Source organism: Gekko japonicus, unplaced genomic scaffold (genome assembly GCF_001447785.1).
Source record: "Gekko japonicus isolate JY-2015 unplaced genomic scaffold, Gekko_japonicus_V1.1 scaffold637, whole genome shotgun sequence".
Classification (NCBI taxonomy): domain Eukaryota; kingdom Metazoa; phylum Chordata; class Lepidosauria; order Squamata; family Gekkonidae; genus Gekko; species Gekko japonicus.
The window spans coordinates 695,903-723,168 of record NW_015172573.1 but is presented as its reverse complement, the minus strand read 5'-3'; the positions used below and the strand labels follow the sequence as shown (position 1 = coordinate 723,168).

The following is a 27,266-nucleotide window of genomic DNA, read 5'->3' as shown; positions in this document are numbered from 1 at the left end:
GGGGGGGAGGGAGGGAGGGAGGGAGGGAGAGAGCCGAAACGAAACCTTAGGATGCCAGACCCAATGCAGCTGAGCAGAGGAATAGCCCTGGGGCCACATCTGGAGATATTAGAAGGCCTGGAGTCCCCAAACCCTTGATTTTGTCTTGATCTTTCAAAAACCTCAGTTTTTTGTACAAAAAGCCAATCAGCTTTTCAGCCTGGACCTAGCTGTTCTAACTACCACGAGAAGCTTCATTTTTTGTTTTGTTTTGTTTTAAGAAACCAGGAAAGTTCTGCTGGGCCAGGACTGGCTTACAGTGGCCAGAGTTAAGCTTTTAAGGCTCTGGAATTTTAATTGTATCTTTAAATCTGTGGGGTTTTTTTAAAATCATGTGTTTTAGATTATCAAGGAATAGGTTGTTATGAGTTTAGATTACAGCATGGCTCTCCATCACAGGAACGGTGCAGGCTAGAAATTAAAACATGAAACAACTCCAGTTTATTCCTTTTTGGTCATGTGCATGACCAAAGATTTAAAAAAGAAATAATCACTGGAGCTGCCACCTTAAAGCCAACAAACCGGACTCACACAGGGCACACTGGGAAGAGAGTCTTTCTTTCTCCCCCGCATACTGGGTGGGATTGTTTTTTTTAAAAAAGGAAAGAAAAAGGGGGCTTTCATACAAAGCCATCTACACACCCTTCAATGGATCTCCTGGGCAGACGCAGCGCTTAAGAGTGGCTTTCGCTGGGTGTAGGTGAAATCTTTGTTCCTCTGACCCAAGCCAAAGTAAGCGTGGCCCGTGCCAAAGCAGGGGCCTCCTGCACAGACTGCCTCCAAAACAGCATGCCAGGCTTGCAAGTCCCGGTGTCGGTCTTGCAAGGTTTTGCGTTCTTATCTGTTGATGCATCTCTCGCAATATGTCCACCGGCAGCCTCTAAGCTGCCAACTAGGAAGCAAACAAAATTAATGGGGGGAGGGGGGGTAGAACCACAGAATCCTCAACAGCCTCTTACGGATGTCACCAGCAATTGCAGAAGCACTTCTAGCCCCCAGCTGAGGAAGACAAGACGCCCCCCCCCCTTTTGTATTGCTACGGCAGGCCCACGGAACAACCCCTGCTCAGCCAGTGGTCTATCTGCACTTGCCAGCCTCAGGTTTCTATTCCTTCCCTTCCTCCAGCATTGCTAAACCCAAACCCCGGAGGAGGAGCAAGGGTTGTTGGAGGGCTTTAAAGGCCTAAATTGCTGAGATTGAGGAAATTCCTGCCCCTCGCCTTGCCGGAGCTTCAAACAAGTCATTTATAACCAGCCGTAAAATGTTTGCAGCTGGGATGCCATATAAGCCATTTGTCTCAGTAACAGCATTCCTGCCGGCAGAGACCATGTCCCGCACATGGAAATACACACATACCACACACACATATGCATGCACACACTCCACATTACCCTACACATATTCACCTACCTACCCTCTCCCTGCTAAGATATGCTAACAAACACACAGTTCACACAGCAAAGAGCCAAACATACACTAAGAGATCCTAGTGCGCACAGACCATTCTGTCACACATCACACAGATGTTATACTGGGCAAACGGCATGCTTGCACATGGGTACAGCTTTATTTAGAACACTCGTGTGTGCAGCACATGTAGAGCATGATGCGGTCCACGACACAATTCAGCATGCACACTGGAAACTGAATGTAAACTAAAGACACCCAAAACTATAATAGAAGATTAGGCAATTATAGCACAATGGACTTGAGAAGACAGAAGAATGGAAAGTGATAGAGCGTTTCTATTAATTAAGTAATTGGATATAAACATATAATGTAACTGTACTCTTGGTATATATGTTATGTGTAGTAGAGTGTTTGTTTGTAGTGTGTAGATTTGTTTGTTGTAGATTATAAAAGAAAAATTAATTAAAGTGTACCTATGGGTACTTAATAATTAAAAAAAGACACCCAAAACAATCTTCAGGACTAGACACTCGTTTCAGGTGTGGATGTTTTAACGACAGCAGGATGCTGTATTGTGCACCAAAGAGTAACTTCTGAGATTGTGCAGTGGAAATGTATAACCATATAAACCATGGATCATATAAATCCTTGCCTATGCTCTCTTAAGTAATGGTTTGTGTCACAGATGTACACCGCTAGCACAATCATTTCAACAGTAAGTGGTCCTAATTTATTTTTTATGTGTATACTATCAGATCAGTTACATTGGGTGAACCTGCATAGCCTTCCCACGGGAGGTGGCTCCAATTAGCAGAGTTTGGATGCCCCAAGGTCAAAACTCAACTACAAAGCTGAGGCCTTGGGTCCATTGCTCTCTCTCTCTCTCAGCATAATTCATCTCTCAGGACAAAGTTTGAGTCCAGTAGCACCTTTGAGACCAACAAAGTTCGATTCTGGGTATAAGCTTTCATGTGCATAGATCCAGATGGTCTGCCGTGTTGAGTCTGAAACAGTAGAACAAATTTCGTCTTACAAAAGCTCATACCTTGAATAAAACTTTGTTGGTCTTAAAGGTGCCACTGGATTCTAAATTTGTTCCACTTCTTCCGATACACTGAAACAGACTCTGCCAACCATTACACATAGGTGGGGGGGGGGGGGTTTAGTTGCCAGGAAGGGCTAATTGGAGTAAAGATGCATCTTAACTCCAGTTAATCCTTCCTGGCAACTAACCACCCCACCCCACCTATATGTAATGGTTGGTGAAGTCTGTTTCAATGGATCTGAAGAAGTGCGCATGCACAAGAAAGCTTATGCCCAGAATTAAACTTTCTTGGTCTTAAAGGTGCTACTGGACTCAAACTTCATTCTGTGGCTTCAGTCCAACACGATCACCCACCTGAACCTATCATATCTCAGGATTATTTGTTCATTCAAGATATTTATAACCATTCAAACATTCACCGAGCCATAAAAACAAAACAGGGATCAAAACCTATAGCATGTAGGGCTCTTTTTGTAGCAGGAGCTCCTTTGCATATTAGGCGACACACCCCTAATGTAGCCAATCCTCCAAGAGCTTACAGAGCTCTTCTTACAGGGGCTACTGTAAGCTCTTGGAGGATTGGCTATCTCAGGGGTGTGTTGCCTAATATGCAAAGGAGTTCCTGCTACAAAAAGAGCCCTCCATCATCTGTCTAAGGATCAAGACAGCCACTGTGGGGCAGTGATTAAAGTGTCAGATCAGGGTCTGGGAGACCCAGGTTCGATTCCCCACACTGCTACAGAAGCTCGCTTGGGTGACCTTGGGCTAGTCATACACTCTCAGCCTAACCTACCCCACAAGTTTGTTGTGAGGATGACAAGGGAGAACAGAACGGTGAGAGCCGCTATGCCTCTCCACGGGGGGGAAACGGCAGGGCATAAATGAGATATATAATTAACAAATAAACAAGAAGGAAGCAGAGCAGAACAATAAAGCGTAATCAGAAAAACACCCGAAAGCAACTAGAAAGCCAGGGAAATAAAAAATGGTCTAGGCACCAGATGAATCTGAAGCTGATCTTAACCGGTGGGCAGTTCACGCAGGATAAGGTGACCTTTTAAACACCCTGCTCCCTGACTACCTAGGGCTTTACAGAAAATGGCCAGCACTTTGAATTTTGCTTGGAAGAAAACAAGACAGCGAATTTCTTTCCCCATGGGCAAGAACCAATACCTATGACTCACTCCAGCAAGCAACCTTGCCATTGTGTCCAGCACCAGTACAAGTCTGTGATGTAACACGGATGCAATCAGCAGACAGTTACACCCGCGGCCCGATCATACCTCACAGTTGCTACAGGTACAATAAAAATATTACAGAAATGTTGTATAACTGCTGCTTCTGTCAACTTCCTGTCAACATTTCAGAGCAGGGCTGGCATCAGTATACCCTGAAGTGGGGCAGCTGTGGCAAGCCCAAGGTTGCTGGCATGGCCCGATGCTGCCAGGTCCCCGTGCCCACTCACTTGCTAGCAACCCACCACCTGTACTCCCTGATGTTCACACTGTCCGGTGCCATTGCAGGCAGCTGTGAATATGGGCACTGAGTGCTCCTGAGCAGATCAGGGAAGGACACACAAACAGGCAGGAGAGCCAGTGTGGCGTAGTGGTTAGAATCTCAAACTAGGATCTGGACGACTCAGGTCTGAATCCCCACTCTGCCATGGAAGCTTGCTGGGTGACCTTAAGCTGGTCACACACTTTCAGCCTAGCCTACCTCACAGGGTTGTGGTGAAAATAAAACAGAAAAGACCAAAGTAAGCTTCTTTAGGTCCCCCTTGGGGGGGAAGGCGTGATATAAAGTAAAATAAGGAGGCCGGCAGACAGGAAGAAGAAGAGAGTGGATTTATACCCCACCCTTCACTATCCAAAGGAGTCTCAGAGCAGCTTACAAACTCCTTTCCCTTCCCCTCCCCACAACAGACAGCTGGGGCTGAGAGAGCTCTGACAGAAACTGCTCTTTTTCAAGAACAGCTGTGCCAGAACTATGGCTTGTCCAAGGTCATCCAGCAGCTGCAAGCGGAGGAGTGGGGAATCAAACCTGGTTCTCCCAGATTAGAGTCCGTGCACTTAACCACTACACCAAACTGGAGGAGGATGACAACGACGAGCCAAAGGAGTCTCAAAGCAGCTTACAATCCCCTTTCCTTCCCCTCCCCACAACAGTCACACTGTGAGGTGGGTGGGGCTGAGAGAGCTCTCTGGAGAACTGCCCTTGAGAAAACAGCTCTGAGAGAGCTTGTGACTGACCAAAGGTGACTCCAGCAGCTGCATGTGGAGGAGTGGGGAATTAAACTCAGTTCTCCCAGATTAGAGTCCTTGCTCATAACCTCTATACCAAACTGGCTCTTGAAGGGAAGGAGGGCATCAGCCAGGGGGAGGGTGCTGGTGGTGGGCAGAAAAAAGAAGTCATGGGAATGCTCTGCCCAGGCACGCTGCAAACCCGGAACTGGTCCTCTTTCCGGGGCCTCTATCACTAGTGACAGGCTGGAGTTTAATTATCTGATGTTAACAATGCTTTTTTTAATCTCCTCTCAATTGCACATGGAAGTCAATCGGATAAGACTGGCTGGCTGTCACATGCAGCCCTGGAACTGTTTTGAGTGCTCCAGACCCACACTCTTCCGGATGAGAGAGAAGCTCCTATGCCTTCATTTTCGGAAGAGTTCAGCAAACAAAGTCTCCTTTCCCAAGCGACCACCGTGGTCAGCTTCCATGTTTCATGAAGTGCACTGAGACAAAAAGCATCCTTGCAAATAAGTCTGAAAAAGTTAGCAGGGTGTTAGTTTTCTTGGTTAAAAATAAAAATAAAATACTCGCCTACCCATGCTTGCCTGTGTTATTTCTACCACATTGTCAGCTGAAAAGGAAACCAAAGAACCAGGCCTCTTCAACAAAGAATCTTTGCTTGAGCTCTTCTTTGTCAAACCAGAGTCCACCCTGGACATCCCTGCCAGTGAAGCAGATGGGACATAAGACAGAGATGTGTCTGCTCTGCACTATGGGAGAAAGATTAAAACCCAGGAAAATTAAGATACTTGCTGCTCTCTCTTTCTTCCTTAGGATCTCTGCAAACAGGTCAAGGGTGCTGGACAGGACAGGCGGATGTTCATGGCAGCAAGACATCAGCAATATCCGGATGCCACCGTGCCAGACAAACAGAGGACAGAAATTACACAGCACAGCCTTTCCATTCTGCCTGCCTAAAATAACCTGTAACTTCTCCAAGCACGGTCCAGAACACTTTTGAGTTTCCGAACTCACTTCTCACACACCATGGATGCAAAGCCATTGGTTCAAGCCACGGGCAAATAAAATAAAGGAAACATCTCACAGCCCTGAAGAAGGCTATTTGTAAAAGAAGAAGCGCCAGGGTTAAATCCTGCCTGAAAGCCGTATTTTCTAAACTGAAAACCTAATTCCAGATGTGCAGAGGCCAGGGCTGGGTATGAGCGCTCCATGGTGACGGAAAGGCACTCTGTGCACACACAGAGGCACACTTTATCACTTAATGGAAGTTCAGAGCAGCATGAAAAAATGGGACTCGATTGGTGTCTCACTCTGTAATTCCCCTGAAAAGTCTATTTTGAATTATTATTTCCTCAAGTTTTTATGTGTCTGTGTGTTTTACCCTCCCCGCCTGCTGATCGCTCTGCCTCTGTAACTTATGCAAACACTTTGGGGAGGGGGAAAAATCCTCCCAAGATGGCAAGATTCAATTACAGAACTAGACAGGAAGTGTTTTGATTTCCAGGCGCCGGCGAAAGAGTTAAAGTGCCACATTTCTAGCGAGCGCTTTGGCAGCCAGGCTGGGGTGGGGCCGCTTCCAATGAAACCGCTTGGAAGGGAGCGAGTCGAGAGAGCAGAGCTCCCATCGGACGGGGGTGCAAGCGGGGGAGGGGGGAGAAAAGAACTTCAACCGCGTCCCCAGGTGCCCCCCAAGGTGCTTGGGGAGATGCCTCCACCGGGCCCGGTGGGGTCTGTGTGTCAATCAAAGGCTTATTCTTCTGCGAAGTTGTAAACAGTCGTGGCGGTTGCCAAAAAGCAGGGAAAGGGAGGGAAGCGATTTGGCAGCGGCTCAAAGAGAAGCGGGAGCGCCCGCTGAGACACCCTTGGGTGTTTGACAGATCTCTCCCCCGCCCCCTTTTTCTATTTCCAGGTTTCCACAATGGGCGTGCAAACAGACGAAATCGTCTCTACCCCCTCCCCCAGGCTCTCAAAGCATTCGCACTTCATGATGCTCTGCAGCCAATTGAAGATTTTTCTTTTTAAGCCAAGGGAAGTTAAAACCCGGCTTTGTTACAGACAATCTCGCTCCCCCTCCCCCTCCGGCGCCCAACAGCCAGCATGATTTCCCCAAATGCAGGCCCTCCGTGCTTTCCAGTTTCGGGCTCAGCCCCTCCCTCTCCACCCACCCCATCCTCAGGTCGCCACAAGACTTCAAAAGTTTCCCCCCTCATCTGGTGTTCATAATGCGCTTCCACATCAAGACAAAGAGACATACGTATGCATTGTGTTGTACAGGGGTATCTCCAGTTAGTTCCCATATCAACTAGCGCTCTAACTCACTTGCTGGGACAGGGGAAGAAACGGGCGCCAGAAAGGCTCCAAGGCGCCCGAGTTAAAAGTCACGCAAGTCTTCCCTCTACAATTTCGCATCTCGGTCCCTACTACTGCCCCCTCCCCCGACAAAATAGTCTTTTGCAACACCCCGAGTTCCAAAGCAGAGACAAAGTTGGGGGGGAATTGGAACTCCGATCCACCAATCAGCTTTGCACAAAACACACACGCAACACGCACACACACACATACACACACGCCAAAAGAGCGCCCTCTAGGAGGATGCCCACGCCGATCCACTCGTGCTCAACGCCCACGCGCGGTTGCAACAGGGGGGAAAAAATCCCCCAACCCCACCCACAGGGGCACCCGATGCCAAACAATCCCTCCAACCGCGCGCCCGCGGTCCATCCCTCCCACCAGCCTCCGCCCCCCCCCCCGATCGTCCCAAAGAGAGAGCCCAAGCCAAGCTTGGACCGGCGCGCCACGGGGGCGGGGAGGGGGGTCACCTACATTGCAAGCTGGCCGGCTGGGGCCACCCGAAGGGATCCAAGCCCACGAAGCACGGGCTGATGCTCGACTTCCGCAGCATGCAGGCGCTCCGGTTGGTAACATCGTAGAGTTGCCGCGGCGTGACGGCGAACGCCTCCATGCAGTCGTACATCTCCGAAAAGGAGCCGTTTCGGGTGGAAACGGGCGAGGGCCAACGAAAGGAATGGTGACGGTGGTGGTGGTGGTAATAATGGCAGTAATTGTGATTATTATGGTCTTGTTGATGATGATCCAGGAAGAGATGGGGGGGGGAATGTTCGCCCCTTCTCTGAGTGCAAAGGCGCGTGGGGCGGCTGCTTTCAGGGTTGCGCTCACTCGTCCGCGGGATCCCACCCGCCGGGCGCGACTCTGCGCGCGTAAAGGTGCGCCGCCGGGCGTGAAGTTGGACGCCCGAGTCCCAGGCGCTGCGCCCGCGGTTGCTTTCTGCTCGGCGGCTATTACCTTTGGGCGAAAGCGGCTCGGGACTTGCCGAGCGGGTGGGTGTGGCTTGGAGCTGAAAGGGGGCCGAGCTATGTGGGAGGGACGCGGCCGAATCTGACTAAACGCCGCAGCCGCACACACGCAGACACACACACGGCAACACTGAGGACCTAGGAAACGCGCACAAACTCTGATTCAGCGAGCTTGCAACAAGGAAATAACAGATACAGACGCGCGCACACACGTACGTGGAATTTTTGTCCCCCCCCCTCTCCCAAGCTCCACCCGCAATACTTTTCAAAACAATAACAGCCCAAAAGATTGCACCAGGCTTATGTGGATTTATTTGGCCAGTTGAACAAAGCGAGACTTACTTCCAGTGTGTCCCTCTAAACTGAGTTAGTGTGAGCTAGCTCACAGTTTTTCAGCCTCGGGCTCACACATTTTTGTCTTAGCCCAGGAAGGAGGAGCAAACTAATTTATGCAGCAGCCAAGTGGCTCGCTCACAACTTTAATGCCAGTAAGCTCAGAAAATAGAATTTTTGCTCACAAGACACTCCGCAGCTTAGAGGGAGCATTGCTTACTTCTGAGTCAACAGTACAGTAGGGCTGGCCTTCTCATACAAAGGCAAAATGACAGACAGTTCCAAATTCATGCCCAGTTGATTGCAGCCCTCACTTGGAAACAGAAAGAAAAAACCACCCTTTTTGTCGCTCAGAACTCCTTGTTCAAGGAAGGCAGGGGTCTTCGAAAAAGTGTTAGGAGTAACTGATCCCCAAGAGATTGAGAGTGGGGAGGGGAGCCATGAAGGAGCTCGAAAAGATCCTTAAGTGTAAGGAAGTGTTGTGGGTGACCCAGATCAACTTAATTCATACCGTGGTATTCCCCACTATTGTGCGTGAAAACTGGACAATGAAGAGCGCTGGCAGGAAGAAAGTCAATTCCAGAATGTGGTGTTGGGGGAGCATATGATTCACAAATCACATCGGAAGTGTATCCACACCACACACTCTCTTGTCCTAAATTTAGTGGTCCACAGATAGAGATCCCCGGCGGATCAGGTCCTCTCTCTGCAAAAAGATTCAGTGTCCCCCCTCCCCACCTCTCTCCAGCCCCTTCTGCATATGTATGGCTGGAATGGGAATTTTACTTTGCGTGAGCAGCCTATTTATTTAATACATTTTTATCCTGAGAGGTTAGAAGTGCAAAACCAAATGGTAATGGGTTATTTGTTGGATTAACTAATCCAAAGTAAAAGGATGTGATTTCAGGAATGCACTCTAGCAGGCCTTGACTGTCTCTGCCTGCACAGTCAGGATTCCAGATCGAATCCACAGAAGTTCATGCTGCGATAAACCTGTTAGGCCTGATTTTAATGTGATGCTGGCGAAGCAAAGAACTTCCCCTGTGCAACTTTTGCATGAACTCAGAGTCTTCTTTCCGGCATGCTGCAAGCAGCTATGCATAGCCAGGGAACATGCCAGTTTACCAGTACAATATCTGAAAGGAGCCTGTCTATGGATCTCTGGTGTACAAATTAAGCATGCATAGCTGATTTGCATGGGTTGCAGGCGGCACAGTTTAAATTCGACTCTGAGCCCGCGCAAATTTGCACAGAGAAGTTCTTTGCTTCGCAGGTACCACATTTGAATCAGCGTTCAGGTGGGTAGGTAGCCATGTTAATCTGAAGCAACAGAACAAAGCTTGAGTCCAGTGGCACCTTTAAGAGCAACGAAGTTTAATTCAGGGTATAAACTTTAATGTGCATGCACACTTCAACAGAAACACAAAAGCTTATACCCAGAATCAAACTTTGTTGGTCTTAAAGGCGCCACTGGACTCAAACTTTGTTTAAGTCAGGACTTAGTCTAGTGCTGCAGGGTCTTTTTGCAATTAGGATTATCAAATTTATTTACATGGTAAAAGGATGGTAAAGGGGTTTATTAGCTGTGATTTTTGAGTCCACAATAGTAAGTACAAAGCCAGATAATGGTTTTCTGAATAGGCAGGGCCAGCGTCAGCTCAGGCGGGGCGGCTGCTGAGGCCCAGGGCTTCCGGCAGGGCCCATGGCCCCTGGCCCTTTCCCTGCCTGTTCAGTTGTGAGTGCTCAGCCACTCATGTCCCTGCTGCATACAGTGCCTAGGACCATCAGGGAAACGACAGTGGAAAGGGCTGTGAGCATAGGCAGGGGGGAGGGCGGGCAAGCAAAGGCTGCACCAGCAGGTAGCAAGACACCTGGATGAGTGGTTGGGAATGGAACTCTCCTCCCAGAGTCCCCCAAAATCTGTAACCGGCCCTGTGAATAGGTGTTCCAAAGCGAATTAGGAGGACTAAGGAGGTATGATGTGATGTTTTAAGTATCCATGTTGCTGCCTAGGTACATACTCACATATCATAGAAGCACACATGTTCCTTGCTCAGTTTTATGGGAACAAAGCCACTCAAAATGGCAGCAGTGTATATTGTTCCTCCTGCCCTTTCATACGGATAAGCCCATAGCTCAAGAGCACACAGTTGGTATGCCTAAGAGCCCCACTTCAGTTCCCAGCAGCTCTGAGGCCTGCAGATGCTGTGTAAGATTTCACCCTTGGAGCCATGTGTCAGTCACAATACTGGACTAGATGGATTAATGGCCTAACTTAATATAAAAAATATACGACTGTCCTCAACCAGAGCCAGGACCTTCTTGGTAGAACGGTGAGACTTGTTACAGTTCTGCAGGGCCTGCAAGGCAGAGATGTTCCACCAAGCATACGGTTGAAGACATCAACGGCTTTTAACAGCAATCGAATCTATCAGTTGCCTCCTCATTCTCCTCCCCCCCATGATAATGGGGTTCAAATTTTTACCGTGGCACCCTGTAGGCGTATGATTTATGATAGGAAATCTGATGTTCTAATTTTCCCCCTTTTGTTGTAAACTGTTGTACAGTCTGGAAACGACAGTGGAAAGGGCTGTGAGCATAGGCAGGGGGGAGGGCGGGCAAGCAAAGGCTGCACCAGCAGGTAGCAAGACACCTGGATGAGTGGTTGGGAATGGAACTCTCCTCCCAGAGTCCCCCAAAATCTGTAACCGGCCCTGTGAATAGGTGTTCCAAAGCGAATTAGGAGGACTAAGGAGGTATGATGTGATGTTTTAAGTATCCATGTTGCTGCCTGGGTACATACTCGCATATCATAGAAGCACACATGTTCCTTGCTCAGTTTTATGGGAACAAAGCCAAGGCTAGAGGTTAAGATACACACATGACTGCCACTCAAAATGGCAGCAGTGTGTAGTGTTCCTCCCGCCCTTCCATATGGATAAGCCCATAGCTCAAGAGCACACAGTTGGTATGCCTAAGAGCCACACTTCAGTTCCCAGCAGCTCTGATCTGAGGCCTGCAGATGCTGTGTAAGATTTCACCCTTGGAGCCATGTGTCAGTCACAATACTGGACTAGATGGATTTTAATGGCCTAACTTAATATAAAAAATATACGACTGTCCTCAACCAGAGCCAGGACCTTCTTGGTAGAACGGTGAGACTTGTTACAGTTCTGCAGGGCCTGCAAGGCAGAGATGTTCCACCAAGCATACGGTCGAGGACAGCAACGGCTTTTAACAGCAATGGAATCTATCAGCTGCCTCCTCATTCTCCTCCCCCCATGATAATGGGGTTCAGATTTTTACCGTGGCACCCTGTAGGCTTATGTTTTATGATAGGAAATCCGATGTTCTAATTTTTCCCCTTTTGTTTTAAAACTGTTGTACAGTCAAAATTCAATGAAATAAATAAATATGTTCATACAGTGTAATACAGTTAATCACAACGTCACGTTCCCCACCCTCATTCCACATCACTGGCTGTGAATGAGGAGGTGGGGGAAACACACAGTGTTGTGATTTCAGGAAACAGGGAGAGGAAAACTTGACTTGATTTTTTGCCATTTTCAGTAGCAAGTAATATCTCATTTCTGGTTTTTGCTGATACGAGAACTGGAGTTCAGACACGGGTGATGCAGAGTTTAATTAAATATCTAGATCTTCTCAACTAATTAACTCAATATTTTGGAAGTTATTCAGAAACACTGACTGAATCAAGAGAGGAAGCTTATGAAAAAAGAAACCCACTGGGGTTTTAATCCAACAGCTTTAGTTCACATTTTAAATCTGCAATCAATGAATTAATCTATTGAGTAAACAAATGAATCTTTCCAGCCTTGAGAACAACTGCTAGTTCTTCCTTCAGAGATTATAAACGATGGGACATTGCACAGGGTATTCTGAAACCAGAGACAACTGGACCCGTGTTGTAACCTGTGAAGGATTTAGTCTGGCCTATCAAATGTATAATAGTCACAAAGATTTATTTTACAAAGCCAAGTTGGTGTTCTTCCCACCAGTTCTGAATCCAACCCCACAGTCAATCTCAGACTCTTCACACATCGTCACCATGAGTTTACACTTGCCATTTTCACAATGACTCAAACGTCTCTTTTTCTACCGAATGTACTGTGGACATACACCACAGCATGCCCACGTGCACACACATATACACATATACACAGTCTCCCTTATATGGGCTTTGCAAATAAACTCAAAAAAGTTATTAGGCCTCAAAAATATATATTAGCCAACCTGCCCACACATGCGTACGCATGTTGAGTCACTGGTGGCACATCAGTGACTTCAAACGGGAGAAAAAAAGGAACAACTTTCTTTCAATTGACAAAGAACATGAGTCTTGCCAAATAATCAGGGGGGGAAATAATTGCTCAGATGCCTTCAGTAACAGCTTGATCTACAGAAATCAGCATGTGAAACTTTCCATAACATGGAGAAATGTATTATTGGCTGTTAATTCCTGTAGATTAAATCACTGTTAAAAGTACAGCTATAGGGGATCACTCAACAGTTGATGATTCTCTTGTCAATCTGGAGCTGATTGTTGTTGGCCAGTTGGTTCTGTCTCTCATACACATGCACCAAAGTATGTAAGACTGGCCGTGGGTTGAAAGTACTATCAAGTCACAGCTGATTTATGACAGCCCCCTATAGGGTTTCCAAGGTGTTTGAAGTGCATTTGCCGTTGCCTGCCTGGTATTCCTTGGAGGTCTCCCATCCAAATACTAGCCAGGGCCAACCCTGCTTAGCTTCCGAGATCTGATGGTTCGGGCTGGCCTGGCTATCCAGGTCAGGGCACGTAATGTTACTGGACCAAATTCGATAAGGTGTAGAAGCTCCTGAATTCAAGTCAAATCAAAAACCTTGATTAGGCATTTGTTACAAATAGCATAAGCAGATCACACAACATCAAGAGAGAACACAAATGAACAATCCTAAAGTTTAAAGGAGGAGGAAAAGGAATTAGCTAAAGTTATTGACAATTCCCAGGTAAGATGCGGAAGCTCCTGAATTAAAAGCCTTGCATCATGCAACAGGAGAGGAAAATCTAAAGAAATACTTTATATTAGTCTAGATGGTGGCCTTTCCAAAATATGGCAGACCAGTAGAACATCAACATAGTCTGACAACACAAGCCACTACATAGGAGGAAAAATTCAATTTTGTTTACGCACACAGTACAATCCTAATAAGAGTTGCACAATGCCAAACCCATAGAAGGGCATTAACAATACTTAGGATTGCACTAGAACAAAGTTTGAGTCCAGTGGCTCCTTTAAGACCAACAAAGTTTAATTCTGGGTATAAGCTTTTGTGTTTCTGTTGAAGTATGCATGCACATAAAAGCTTATACTCTGAGTTAAACTTTGTTGGTCTTAAAGGTACGACTGGACACAAACTTTGCCCTATTGCTTCAGACCAACACAGCTACCCACCTGAATCTATTAGGACTGCACTGTTGGTCTTATAATCTTGATGTCACACACTCTTGGACACATTCTCCTCTAAAGAAGCAAAAAAGGCTCTCAAATGCACACAGTCCGATCCCCTCTCAAACACAAGCATGGCCTCAAAGTCGTTCATGCAGGCACCCTGACCCACGTATCTTAAAATTTCCTCCCCAGTACCGCTGTTAACCTTCAGACCTCAAATGTGGCCACTTGGGAATACATCTTTCTGCCACAGGCTCTGCATGCAGATCTGCCACTCGACCACAGGTTGAGGGGAGGGGTTGTGGTTGAACGGTAGAGCATCCCAGGTTCAATCTCAGTCCCAGGTTCAATCTCTGGCATTTCCAGTGGAAAATATTAGGTAGCAGGTGATGTGAAAGACCTCTTCCTGAGGCCCTGGAAAGCTACTATAAGTCTGAGTAGACAATTCTGACCTCGATGGATCAATGTTCTGATGCAGTATCAGTCAGCTTCAGGTGTGAGTGATGGGGGGGGGCACAGCCAACTGGGCAGAGTAGAATCATTTAGAACATTTGGCTGATCAACCCTATCCATCCTCTCATTTCACTGAAGGGCAGAGAAGCTATTAATGGGACTAGGGCAGGCCCTTAGAACGTCCCATGTTTCTGACATGAGCCAGTGATCTGGTACTGTGGAGCTCGGCAATTGATTCTGTTCTTGGGGCACCACCAGTAGAAGAACAATAGTCCCAAGGGACTGTTCAAAAACGGGACCTCACATGGCTCCACCTGTTGCATCTTCTTCCTACACACATGAAGCTGCCTTATACCGAGTCAGACTAAGGTCAGTATTGCCTACTCTGACTGGCAGCAGTTCTCCAGGGTCTCCATCTGTCACATCACCCGGTTCTTGAGCCTCTTAACTGGAGAAGCCGGGGACCAAATCCGGCACTTTCTGTACGCAAAGCAGATGCTCTACTACCGAGCCACGACCTGCGGCCCCATTCCTCAGCAAGGCAGTTCATTTCTCTGGAAAGACAGTCCAGATTCTAAGTATTTTTTCTCTCAAAACAAAGTTCTTTTTTTTGCCTTCTGCCACAAAACGAGCCAACGGAACACAACATCCAGTTAATTGTCAGTACAAACACAGCAGTTGGTCCACAGTTCCTGGTTGCTGGACCGAAAAAGCAGCTCTGTTCCTGGGGCCATCTGGCTCTTACGTGATCCAGTAAAGAGTCAGTCCACCTTTCAACAGGGCCGTAGCCAGAGGTGGGGCACTGAGGGCAGCGCCCCCTATCGAATCTGTGTGCCCCTATGTGCCTGGCCAGCCGGCTGCTCCTCTTCTTCGTCCCTGGCTTCCAACCTCATCAAAATAGTGGGGTTGTTCAGCCAAAGGGGTTAACTGGATCTTCTCTCATGGCCGAACTGGCCTGTCACTGACGGAGCCAGGCTTCTCCCCAACATCTGGGGGCAAGCTCTTTCTCAAACACACTGGCCGACAGATCTTTTAAGCTCCCCCCCCCTTGTTCAGCCAAAGGGGTTAACTGGATCTTCTCTCATGGCCGAACTGGCCTGTCACTGACGGAGCCAGGCTTCTCCCCAACATCTGGGGGCAAGCTCTTTCTCAAACACACTGACCGACAGATCTTTTAACCCCCCCCCCCCCCCGTTTCCACTAACTGGGCCAACACATACATGCTAGCTAAGTTGGACCAGGCCTCTGTTTGCCCCTCCCTCAGTCCTGGCAGAGCTAGGCCTTCCTTCCCCCTCCCCATTGGAGCCAAACCTCATTCCTCCACCCCTCACTCACGAAGGACTCACACACGTCCGCCTTCTCCCACTGGCTAAACTGGGCTTCCCCCTCACTGGCTAGGCCCGAATCCCTCTTCCCTGGTTGGGCTAGGCTCCCTGCCAGGAGCTGGCTTCACCCTCCCTCTTCTCCATCCCCCCCCCCAGCCTCTCCCTTTCCTTCCAGCACGAAGGCCGAGCGAGCGAGCGAACGTCAAGCCAGCCAACGGCATGAACTCTGCGAGAACCCCCTTTGGGTGCAGTAACCTCCATCTGACCCAGCTCCATGGCAGCCCTTCCCTTCCCTCCACTGCCTGCAGCACAGGCAGCCAAACCAGGCCTTTTGCTCCCTCGCCTTCCTTCGGCTCAGTTTTTCCACAGCCTCCTCATGCCCCACAGCTTTCTGGAAAGGGGGCTAGCAGACCTGGTGCCCCACAGCCGTCCTACCCTCGCTCCCCCTTCGGCTGCCAACCAGTCTGTCTTAAACCTGTGTTCCCGCTTGGAAGCCAGGATTATTTTTCTCTCTCTCAGCGATTCCCTGCTTTGTTGAGAAACTCCGGCCTGATCAATGAAAACAGCTCCCGATTTCCAGGCATTTAAATGTATTAACATAAACAGATGAGCGATAGTGGCGGAGAGGAGGGGGCGGGGAGCTGTCTCAGAAAAGCAGTCCCCCTGCTTACTATTCATAGGTCCCTGCCCTCAGCGAATTCTTCCACAAGCCTATGCTCTCCGCCAGTGTTGTTTTTTTTGGGGGGGTGGGACGACGACAATAGTTTTCCAGAGTTTGAGGAATGTGGGGAAGGAGAGTTTGTTTCATATAGATTTTAGCAGCCACCCAACCTCCTCCCCTCCCCCCCCCAAAAAACCAAAAATATCCCGATAGCACAAAAAGGCAAATTTAACGTGCTACCCAAATTGTGCCAGGGCCAGAAACAAATCTCTGTGAATCTGCTAAAAGACAGATTGACTCCCACCCACCCCCAGCCAATTTGCTATCACCGTACCCAGCCTTAGAGGAGGCTGCTCTGTTCTTTGTGTGTCCCCCCAACCCCCCCCCCAAATCCTGGAGTAGTGTGTGGGGAGAACTGTCCCACTAAATAAAAGCTCCATCCCCTTTCAAGTATAGTCAAATCCCACAGTCCTTTCTCCCCTCGAACACCCCTCCACTCACAGTAGCAGTGGCCCACATGTCATGTCAGCATTTCCAAGAGCTTGTTTTCAATTCCAGATTGACCACTCTGAGGTATCCCGGATGTCACCGTTGCCGTACCTAAAATGGTAGAACCCCCTCCCTCAAATAAACATCCCCCCCCAACAAACCATTGTGTATTTGTGTGGACATAGGGGGCAACTTGAGCTTACTGATCGATATTAGTCACTTTGTGAATACAGGAGCTTGGTATTGTCCCTTCCTCCCCCCAGCTTCTCAAACCTTATACTGACACATGATTCTGGCCCACAGCTGCTCCCCTCTTTCCTGCCTTGTGGCTTTCCCTTGCCTGACTGGGACTCCGGCCCACAAGGGATTCTTTCCTGCATCCCTCTAGCTTGCACTGGCAAGATCTGAAAGGTCCCAATTAGCCTGACCCGCCTGCCTCCTAATTCAAACCAGAAGCGGCTCTGCTTGGGCTCAGGCTCTGGGGCCGGGCTGTGAGGCAGCCCAGTGTGCAGACATTCCCTCACTGGTCCCCCCCCCCCTCAGTCCCCACAGCCAGTGAGGTTCTGCTGCTAACATGGGGCAGGCAGGCTTAAAGAAGAGGGAAGGCCTCTCTGGAAGTCGATGGGGCAGTAGGTTCCGGACAGACAAAAAATGAAATAGTTCTTTCCCCAGACAAGTGATTAAAATGTGGGATTTGCTGCCAGAGGGTGTGGCGAATGACCACAGGCATAGACGTCTTTTAAAAAGGATTAGACAGATTCATGGAGAAGAGGTCGATCAGTGGCTACTAGCCATGGTGACTAAAGGGAAACTCCACATTCAGAGGCAGTAAACCTCTGAATACCAGTGCTGGGAGGCAACATGCGGGGAAGGCCTTAGCCTCTATGCCCTGTTATTGGTCCTCCAGAGGAACTGGCTGGCCAATGTGTGAGACGGGATGCTGGACTAGACAGACAACTGATCCAGCAGGGCTCTTCTTATGTTCTTTTCTGGTGACGAATCTGAACCATCTTCATTCACTGTCACAATGGCCTTGCTTTTTTTAAAAAAAAAACCAATGTATGTTTCTCAGTGGCAGACCTACATTTTTGGGACCCTGAAGCTTGAACTGTTATGGGGGCCCCTTCTCAACCAGCAACAATAAGGCAGCAGTGCTGCAAGCCCTTGAGAAAATTTTGAAATCTGACCCAGTACATTTTGAGGCCATATGAAATGGGTATTAGAGCATATTCTAAGGTCACTATTCAGTACTTCGACCCATGGGCTTATGGTTCTGTCACTAAAATAGCCTTATATTAATAACAAACGTTTTTTTAAAATGCCATAAATTTTGTTGTAAAATGCACTCATTAAAAAAAAAAAGTTGCTTCAGGGCCCCTCCAGGATTAAGGACCTTGAAGCTTAAGCGTCATCAGTTTCATGGTAGATCTGCCCCTGCTGTTCCTGTTGAATCTGCCTGCAACTCTGAGACCATCCGGACAGCCAAACTATCCCTGGGTTGCCTGTGTCCTAATCTCCATCAGTAGCTCATAAGGACCGCTCACCATCTCTTCATCACGAAATGGATACAGCTGGAATCTTTTAAACGAAGGCAGGGGGATAGCCAGACTTTCCAGTGACACGACTACCATTCATGAGGCAGAACAGAAAAGTTAATTATTCTCGGCTAGAGAGAAAGGGAGGGAGTGGGAACGCAGAGTTTGGTTGGTTGCAAATGCAAGTATTTTTAGTCGCTAGTGACTTCATCTCAAAACTTCCAGCACTTCGGCACATGTGGATGGATGGAGGAGCAGGGGATTTAATTTCAGCGGGGGGCAGTCCTAGTGATTTGGGAGTCCTGGGCAAAACTCGAGGATGGGGCCCCAGAATCACTCGGTCAGCACGGGGAGAGGGCAATCAGCTGTAACGCATTGGGGGTCCCCACACCGCCCTACAGTTCATTCCCCCCACGTGTCTGAGTCTCATCGAGCTTGGGGGATCAGTGGGGGGGGGCTTCAGGGTGGTGGCTGTTGGTGAGTAGGGCCAGAGGTCATTTCGAGGGGGATCGCGGGGGATCGCAGTTTCCCCGGGTGAGGTACGGGGAGCGGGGCACATGACGAAGCCCCGCCCCCTGCTTCCGGCCGCCCCGCTTCCAGCCCTCATTCAGCCAGGAGGAGGCAGGAGAAGAGGGAGGGTAAGTTGCTTCCTCCCTGCCTCTCCCCACCCCTGCCTGCCTGGGGCCAGGGAGGGCCTTCGCGGGGCTTCCTTGCACTCCCGCCAGCCTTGCAGGTCCACCGCCGGGCCCCTCATGGGGTCGGCAGTGGAGCTGCAAGGCCGGCGGCGGCCGGGACTGTTGGGGGCGGGGTGTGTGGCCTTATGACACACTTCTGGTGATGTCAGGGGATGTGGCCTTATGACACACTTCCGGTGATGTCAGGGGGTGTGGCATATGCTAATGAGTTATGCTAATGAGTTCCCCTAGCTCTTTTTCTACGAAACGACCCCTGAGTAGGGCTGTCAGTCACCAGGTAGTGAGGAGATCTCCCATAATTACAACTAGCCTCCAGGTTACAGAGATCAGTTCCCCTGGAGAAAATGACTGCTTTGGAAAGTGGACTTTATGGCATTATACCCCACTGGGGTCCCCCCTCCTCAAACCATGCCCTCCCCAGGTTCCACCCCCACCCCCAAATCTCCAGGAATTTCCCAGCCTAGAGCTGGCAGCCCTAGTGGTGGGGGCTTCAGGGAGCTAGCCTAGTGTGGGGCTGGGGGCAGCTTCCCTGGATGCCCCATGTCTAAGATTTCAGTTCACACCGACTTCACCTATTTTGGAATACGTAGTTTGAGTCTAGAGTCCCCACACCATCCCATGTGAGCTGCAGGTGCTCCTGAATTTCCATGTACGTGGTGCCTGATTAGGACTGAAACCATACCAGACAGGAAGAAGGGGCTTCAACCTGCCTCCCCAAACCATTTCCCCAAACTGAACCAGTCCCACAATCCCAAGTGTTCCCTCAGGCAGACGTAGCCCTCTCCCAATCAGCCACAGCTTACCTGTGATTGGGTGCGTTCAGACGGGGCGTTTCAGCCGGCATAAACTGTACCGGTTGGAACCGCTGCAGTTTATGCCGGCTGAAACGTGATCACACTTACCTCCTGTCTTCGGAGCCCATCGCTGTATGCCCGTTCACACACAGTGGGCATTGGCGGTTTATTATTTTTTTTTAACTCACTTTGCGCATGCGCATAGGCAGCCATCCACAGGATCATTTGTACTCCCCCCCCCAGATGGGGACCCAAAGTGGCTTACGACATTCTCTCTTTCTCCTTCCCCCCCCCTCACAACCGTCTTGCCTCCCCTCCCCAAGACCTGACTTTCTCAGGCTCCACCCCCAAAATCTCCAGGTATTTCCCAGCCCGGAGCTGACAATCCTAGCTGAAGTCCAGGAGAGGACAGAAAAAAAGTTGAGAACCACATATAACCAGAATGCAAAAGGCATATCCAGAGAACTGGAGCGCTAAAATGTCACCCTATTCCCCCATTCTGCCATCCAGCTACACACATGCCTGTTTTTTGCTTAGATAATACCTCTTTGTCTATGTCTTTTCTCTCTAACACACACAACGGAACTCGTGGTTACTGCATTCAGCATCCCGTCTTTCCAATCCTTCTTCACCACATTGCAAACGGGACCCTTCCCTAGCCAGACTCACCTGCCTACACAGGCAGCAACGTACAGCGTTAATTGTTTATGTAGAACACCTCACCATTCTCCTAAATAAATGGCAGCGTCTTTTAAAAAACCGACAATAAAACAATTCATTAAAAATCTATTATATTAAAGCAAATACCAACAACAACAACAAAAACAGCAGCATCGAATATTAATTTAAGCAGTGGAACAATAAAAGGATCAAGCGGCAATAGCAGATCAGTTTCCAGTGGAACAGGTCCCATCTCCAAGAAACATCTTAATCTGACATCTGAAGGTGAAGAGGACAGATGGAGGAAGAGCATCTGTGGATTGGGTACATTCATAGCTCCCATTACTCTGAAGCAGGGTCATGGAAGAAGATTGTATGGGCCTCCAGGTACTTGGTCCTAGGCCATTTAAAAGCACCACTTGGAACGGTGTCCCAAGGAAGCTGACAGTACTGGGGTTATATGATCCCCATAGCAGGTTCCTATTACGACTCTCAAGACTGCAACTGTGATTCCTCTTACAGCAAAGTACATGTTCCATGTTGCCCTGACCTAGATGGCCCAGGCTAGCCCAGTCTCATCAGATCTCAGAAGCTAAGCAGGATCGGCCCTGGTTAATATTTGGATGGGAGACCACCAAGGAAGTCCAAGGTTGCTGCACAGAGACAGGTGATGGCAAACCACCTCTGAACATCTCCTGCCTTGAAAACCCTAAGGAGGGTCACCATGTTGGCTGCAACTGGACAGCACTTTCCATCACCACACGTTGCTAAGGCACGTGCGACCGGATCAAGATCCATCCTATTCAAGAGTGGCCACTGTTGACGAATCAGCCTAAATTGACAGAATGCATTCCCAGCGTGCTTCCACACAGCAACACTTCCCCACGGGTCTCTGTTTGCTGCTGCAAATGCAGCCTTGCAACTCAATAGCAATTTTCCCCTTGCAACTCAACAATTGTCTAATTTTGGAATTACTCTGAAGCAGGGTCAATTATATAATTCTGGAAAAGCTGTCCAATGGTGGGGGGGAAGTGGAAGCTGCAAGGGGGCCAGAAAAATGGCACCAAGGAGGTTGGGACCTGAAAAAATCCGCACCTTCCAACCATACCTGCTCAAACATTGAAAAAACCTCTGCCTTACATAGCTTTCCATCATTGTGTGCTATAATTAGCCAAGTGGAAAAGGGGGTATAAATATTTCAATAAACAATAAAAACATGCTTCGGCTCTGATCTTTCAAAAAAAAAAAAGCAGCAACCCAGATCAGCAGCAAAGTGCAGCAAAACACAGAAGGTTGCACACAACAATGCTATATGGATGGGGCGGGGAACCACTCCTATTTGGGAGCACAGTAGGGCAAAATAACCAAGTCGAAGCAGCCCTAGTCACAGTAATCTGGTTCTGCAGAGCCAGAATACTGCCCAATTGTAAACCTACTTCTTTGGGGGAATGCCATTCCCCCCCCCCATAGGACATATGCCTGTTCCCAGACAGGTCCTGTCACTGATCCACAGTAATCCTTTTTATTTAGCCTGAGTTTGTTTGCCCACATACTAGGGATTCCAGCCTCCAAGTGGGACTAGGGGATCCCCTGGAATTACAGCTCATCTCCAGACTACAGAGGTCAGTTCCCCTGGAGAAAATGGGTGCTTTAGAGGGTGGACTCTATGGCATTGTACCCCACTGAGGCCCCTGTCCTCCCCAGGCTCCACCCCCAAATCTCCAGGAGTTTCCCAACCTGGATCTAACAACTCTACCCCTATCCCCCACTGGTTGCCTGGCAACCCTACCATGTACAGACAATTACTGGCTCCAGTCACTAGTTTGGGATTTCAGCCGCAACTGTAGAATCTGATGGAGAGGAGAGAAAGCTGAATATCATCAGCATCACTCAACTCCAAGACTCCCAATGACTTCATCCAGCAGTTTCATGTGGACATTAAACAGCACAGGGGATAGGGTAGAACCCTGAGGATCAAGGACCAGAACAACAGTCCTGCCCCTATCTAGGAATATGCCCACCAGGAAAGCACCAGAATCCCTAAGAAACCATGGTCTAGAACAGTGATGGCGAACCTTTTAGAGACCGAGTGCCCAAAATGCGACCCAAAACCCACTTATTGATCGCAAAGTGCCAACACGGCAATTTGACCTGAATACTGAGGTTTTACTTTAGAAAAAAACCCTCATATATTAACTTAAGATGATCCAAACAAAGTAAGGAAAGCAATCCCAAATGCTTTCATTTACTTAAAATTATTTGGCAGAGAATTCGACACTTTAATGATGGTCTGGGCCTCGCTGGGGCGATGGCACGCGTGCCCACAGAGAGGGCTCTGAGTGCCACCTCTGGCACCCGTGCCATAGGTTCGCCACCACTGGTATAGAATGATACTATGAGTGATGGTATCAAAAGCCACCGAAACATACAAAAGAAAGTCGCTGGCTGCTGACCCCGATGCCAATTATCTTCTAAGGCTACCGAGGCAGTTTCCATCCCAAACCTGGGCTGGAGGCCAGATTGAAAAAGATCCCGATAATCTGTCTCACCCAAAAATACCTGGAGCAAAGCCACACATGCGGAAACCTTGTCCAAAGAAGGTAAATATGCAACCAGCCAATGGGATTTAGGTTTGAGGGCTTTTTAAAAGAGATTCACAAATGCCCCTTTGAAGAACTCCCCTCCCTATGTTATGTCTCAAACTCACCCAGAAAGAAAGAGAGGCAGGTCAACTAACTACCTTACCTGGATCAGATATTGGCATAGATTCCATCTAGCACTTTTCCCCAGCTATTATAGGCAAAGGTCAAGCATATGCGTGGTGGGCCTTCAACGATCATGGCTACACCCACTAGGCTACACAAATTGATAACTCATCAAAGCATAACAAACAGGTGCCAAAGTCATACACATTATTACATTAAAGTACAGTGTAACTTGGAGTGCATTATAATTGATTTCTGTCTGCAAAGTGTTAGCGAACTGGTTCTTTTCTTCTGGGGGAAGGTATGTGAAAAGCCCTTATTACCCGAAACATCACTCTTGAATATGTTCCAGCCCATAAGAGTTTTCGATCTGTTTCAGCTTGAGTCTTCTTCTGCCAGTGTTCTAGCCATCATCCCTGCCGGTTTAATGCCCACAGCCTCCGAAGAAAACCAGTGAGATGGGTGAGATGTTTATTTACAGGAAAGGGCTCTTGTTGAGTAATCCTGTCCACCACCTTGGTCATCTTCCCACTCTGGAGGTCAAGCAGAGCTTCAACAGGACCACTATCCAGACAAGTAGGAAGCTCCCCAACTCCCTCAAGAAACCGTTTGGGTTCATCATTCTTTAAGAGGGTGGGCCGTCATAATTGTCACCCCAGTTCTAAATCCCAACGAACACCCAGGGTTTCTTCCCTAGACACCAGAGAGGCCCACTAAGAAACAATGCACTGGTAGAGAAATAGGCTGCAGCAGGGGCGTAGCCAGAAAATTTTGGTTGGTGGGGTGTGGGGAAATCTGGGGGGGGGGAGGCACCCCCGCTGTTCCTGCTGCTCCTCTTGCTGTAGCAGAAGAAACAGCTCTGGCTCCCCTGTGATCTCTAGTCCTCCTCTAGTCCTTCTGATTGGAGAAACTTGATTCCGGGCTGCTTTTCTGTGTAAGCCGGAAGGGGGGGGATCTCCAACTCTCTCTATTTTGAATTTTGAATTTTTATTTTATTTTATTGCAATTTTATTTTATTTGCATTTGTAAAAACGCATTTATTTTTTGGTTGGAAAAAAAATAAAACGAGACTGAAGCTTCCCTGACTGGGGTCATTTTGGAAACCCCATGTGCATCTTACATTTAAATCTTTTTTTGAATTTTTTGTCTGAGGGGGTGGCGCTCTCTTGGGGGGCATCCCCCTCAAATGCCCTCATGGCTATGGGCCTGGGCTGCAGGCCAGAGCACAGCCCCCTTACGGAAGCACTCCTCAACGATAAGGAATGGATCTTAATTCACACACCAAGGCCTGTATCAGAATATCTGAACTGAAAGTCAGTGTGGTGTAGTGGTTGGAGTGTCAGACTAAGATCTGGAAGACCCAGGATTAAATACCCACTCTGCCATGGAAGTAGGGTTGCTGAGGTCTCTCCTGGTTACTGGGAGCAGCAAGGAGGCCCATCTGATGTACAGCGACATGTCTATGTCACTGCCCACATGACCTGGAAATGACGTCATCATGTCCGGGTCATCGGGGCGATGCTCTGGAATTTAGGCAAAAACTCTATGGTAAATTTGGCTGCTACTATAGAGTTTTTGTCCAAAAATCAGAGCATCTGCCAGAGATCCCGGATGTGATGACATCACTTCCAGGTCATGTGGGCAGTGACGTAGACACATCACTGCATGTTGGATGGATCTCCCTCTTTTTCAGGGGAGTTCCCCTGCCCGGCGGCCAGCTGATCAGTAGCAGGGAGGTGGGACCTGGCAGCAGGGGACCCCTGCTTCTACCAGGGGGTCTGGCAACCCTATATGGAAGCTTGAAAGGGCACAAATATTTTAAGAAATATAAATAATCTGGACCCTAGAATGTAGTGTAGATTTATTTATTTTGAGTTATGTTATTTATAGCCCACCTTTCTCACAGGGACTCAAGGCAAATTACACAGAGTTTATCCAGCACAATCAACCAAATGGGATGTTCAGTTGCCTTTGAGAAGTCTGGAACCACCAGAAAGAACAGAAGCATAGCAGAAGTATTATAGAACATTCCGGAAAATATTAACACTACTGGAGATTGGCAACAATTATGAATAATTTCTGGATTAGAAAGAAATGTAGATGGTTATTTTTGTTTTGTTTTTAAGTTTAAAGCTGATATCTTCACTGGTGGTATTCCCCAGACCCTGGAAGCAACTAGTTCTTCACCTCACTTCATCATCCTTTTTGTTCCATTGCAGCCTGACCCTATACAGAATTAAACATACCTAATTCCATTGAAATAAAAGGCTTTAGGTGCACGTATCTAATTCTGCAGTGCATCCGGTTGCTGATGGACACTCAATTAATTTATCTGCCTCTCTCCTTTCTGGGTGAGTCTGAGACAAAACAAACTAGGAGTTTCCTGACTTTTCTGTCTGGAAACCCTTGAGAGGATAAGGCAGAAAAGAGTCCATGCTACCTAGCCTGCCCTCTTAATATTTACAGGCTGAAGCCATCATATGTCTCCGTGAAGCAGAATCATCCACGGCACAGGCTTGTGCAACTGCGTTATGGAGATGACATTCACTGTGCCTGGTAACTCACTATGACGGAGGTGGAGGGGGTGAGGGAAGAAATCAGATCTTCGAGATCCACCCCCAATTTCAGCACATCTTTCTGGAGAAAGATTGCGTGGGCTCCCTAAGTGAAGCCAGGAAGCTCCGGTGGTGGGAACTGGTCCTGCCGGGCACAGAAAGCCCAAGTTCCCATCAGAGGAGAAGATGACGGCTGTTTCCTGTTGCGGCAATGTTGACAGCTTCCTCTGTTGGCTGGGTGGCAGGGATGTAGTTCTGGGTATGACGAAGTTGCCGGCATCACACCCTGGAGGACACCTGGTGGCAGCAAAGACACTTGCTGCCTGTCCCTCTCCTCTGCCTGATGGAGGAAGGCACACAGGCTGAACCCTTCCCATGGGTGGCCAAGACTTTGAAGCCTAACAACCACATTCAAAATACTGAACGAGAGCCACACTGCCTCGTGACATTTCTCTTAAACTGTCCCATCACCCTTCCTAAGCCCAGTCTGCTACCAGTTCCCATTGGTTCCCCATCTTGGTGAGCAATCATCTGCGACTAATTTGGAACTCTGTAGACCAGGGGTGGCCAAACTAGCTTAACGTAAGAGCCACATAGAATAAACATCAGATGTTTGGGAGCCGCAAGATATGAACAAATATTACATGTTTTTATTCAGAAAATATGCAAGTTTGCCTTTTTTAAACATTAAACGAGACTGCCAAAAATAATAACAAAAAGGGGTAAAAGCAGATATTGATAATGATATTGATTTGTCCAATGATATTTGTTTGCTAATGATATTTAGCTTTCCCAGCCGCCCTGCCGGGAGCCGCACAATATGTGTGAAAGAGCCGCATGCGGCTCCCGAGCCACAGTTTGGCCACCCCTGCTGTAGACTGTTCCTGCCACTACTCTCTCCCTCCCTGCTCCCCTCATCACCTAAAGGGGGCACCAGCAGGGAGAGAGGCCTTGCAATGCCCTCATGGGCCTTCTGAACTGCAGTCTGGCTTACCCTCAATTTTATTACAACAGTCTAATAAAGATCTAACTACATATCACACTGTTCCCTAGTACCTTCCTGAGTCTGGTTGACAGACAGGGTTGCCAGTGGAAGTGGAATGCAAAATGCAGTGGAAGGAGGGGGAAATCGGCGTCACTGACACTGTGATGTCATTTCCAGGTGAAACCCAGAAGTGAGTCATACCCACCCTGCAACACTCTAGAAAACCCACAGTGTCTATGATAAGGACTACTGAGATTTGTGGGTTTCCCAGAGCATTGAGGGGGATAAGTGTGACATCACTTCTAGGTTTCACCTGGAGCTGATGTCGTGGCATTGCTGGCACTGTTGTTTTGCTCCTGCTGCCACCTAGAAACCGGCAATCCTATCGACAGATACTGCCTAGGAGTTCTGTACTCAGATCTTGATTCCCAGGCTCAGTTCCGACCGAGACCACAGCACCTGGAGAGAGGGGACTTAAGCCTTTCCCTCCCCAGTGCCATGTTCCCAACCAGGGACTGTCTGGGGGAGCTACTCTTTGCCCCACTGGGGAAACTTCACATGTACTG

At 48.4% G+C, this 27,266-nt stretch overlaps 1 protein-coding gene across 2 annotated transcripts in view; it reads right to left on the bottom strand.

The window, feature by feature from the left end:
- Nucleotides 1–27,266, bottom strand: part of RARG (retinoic acid receptor, gamma) — a 184,852-nt gene that overhangs the window by 60,062 nt on the left and 97,524 nt on the right. The window contains exon 1 of one of the 2 annotated variants that reach the window (XM_015421379.1): nt 7,567–8,060. The exons of the other annotated variant lie outside the window; for it this stretch is intronic. Coding sequence (XP_015276865.1) covers nt 7,567–7,717 — 151 coding nt within the window. The 5' untranslated portion in view covers nt 7,718–8,060. Of the gene's footprint in view, nt 1–7,566; nt 8,061–27,266 lie in introns of those variants that run through there. 2 annotated transcript variants of the gene reach the window in all.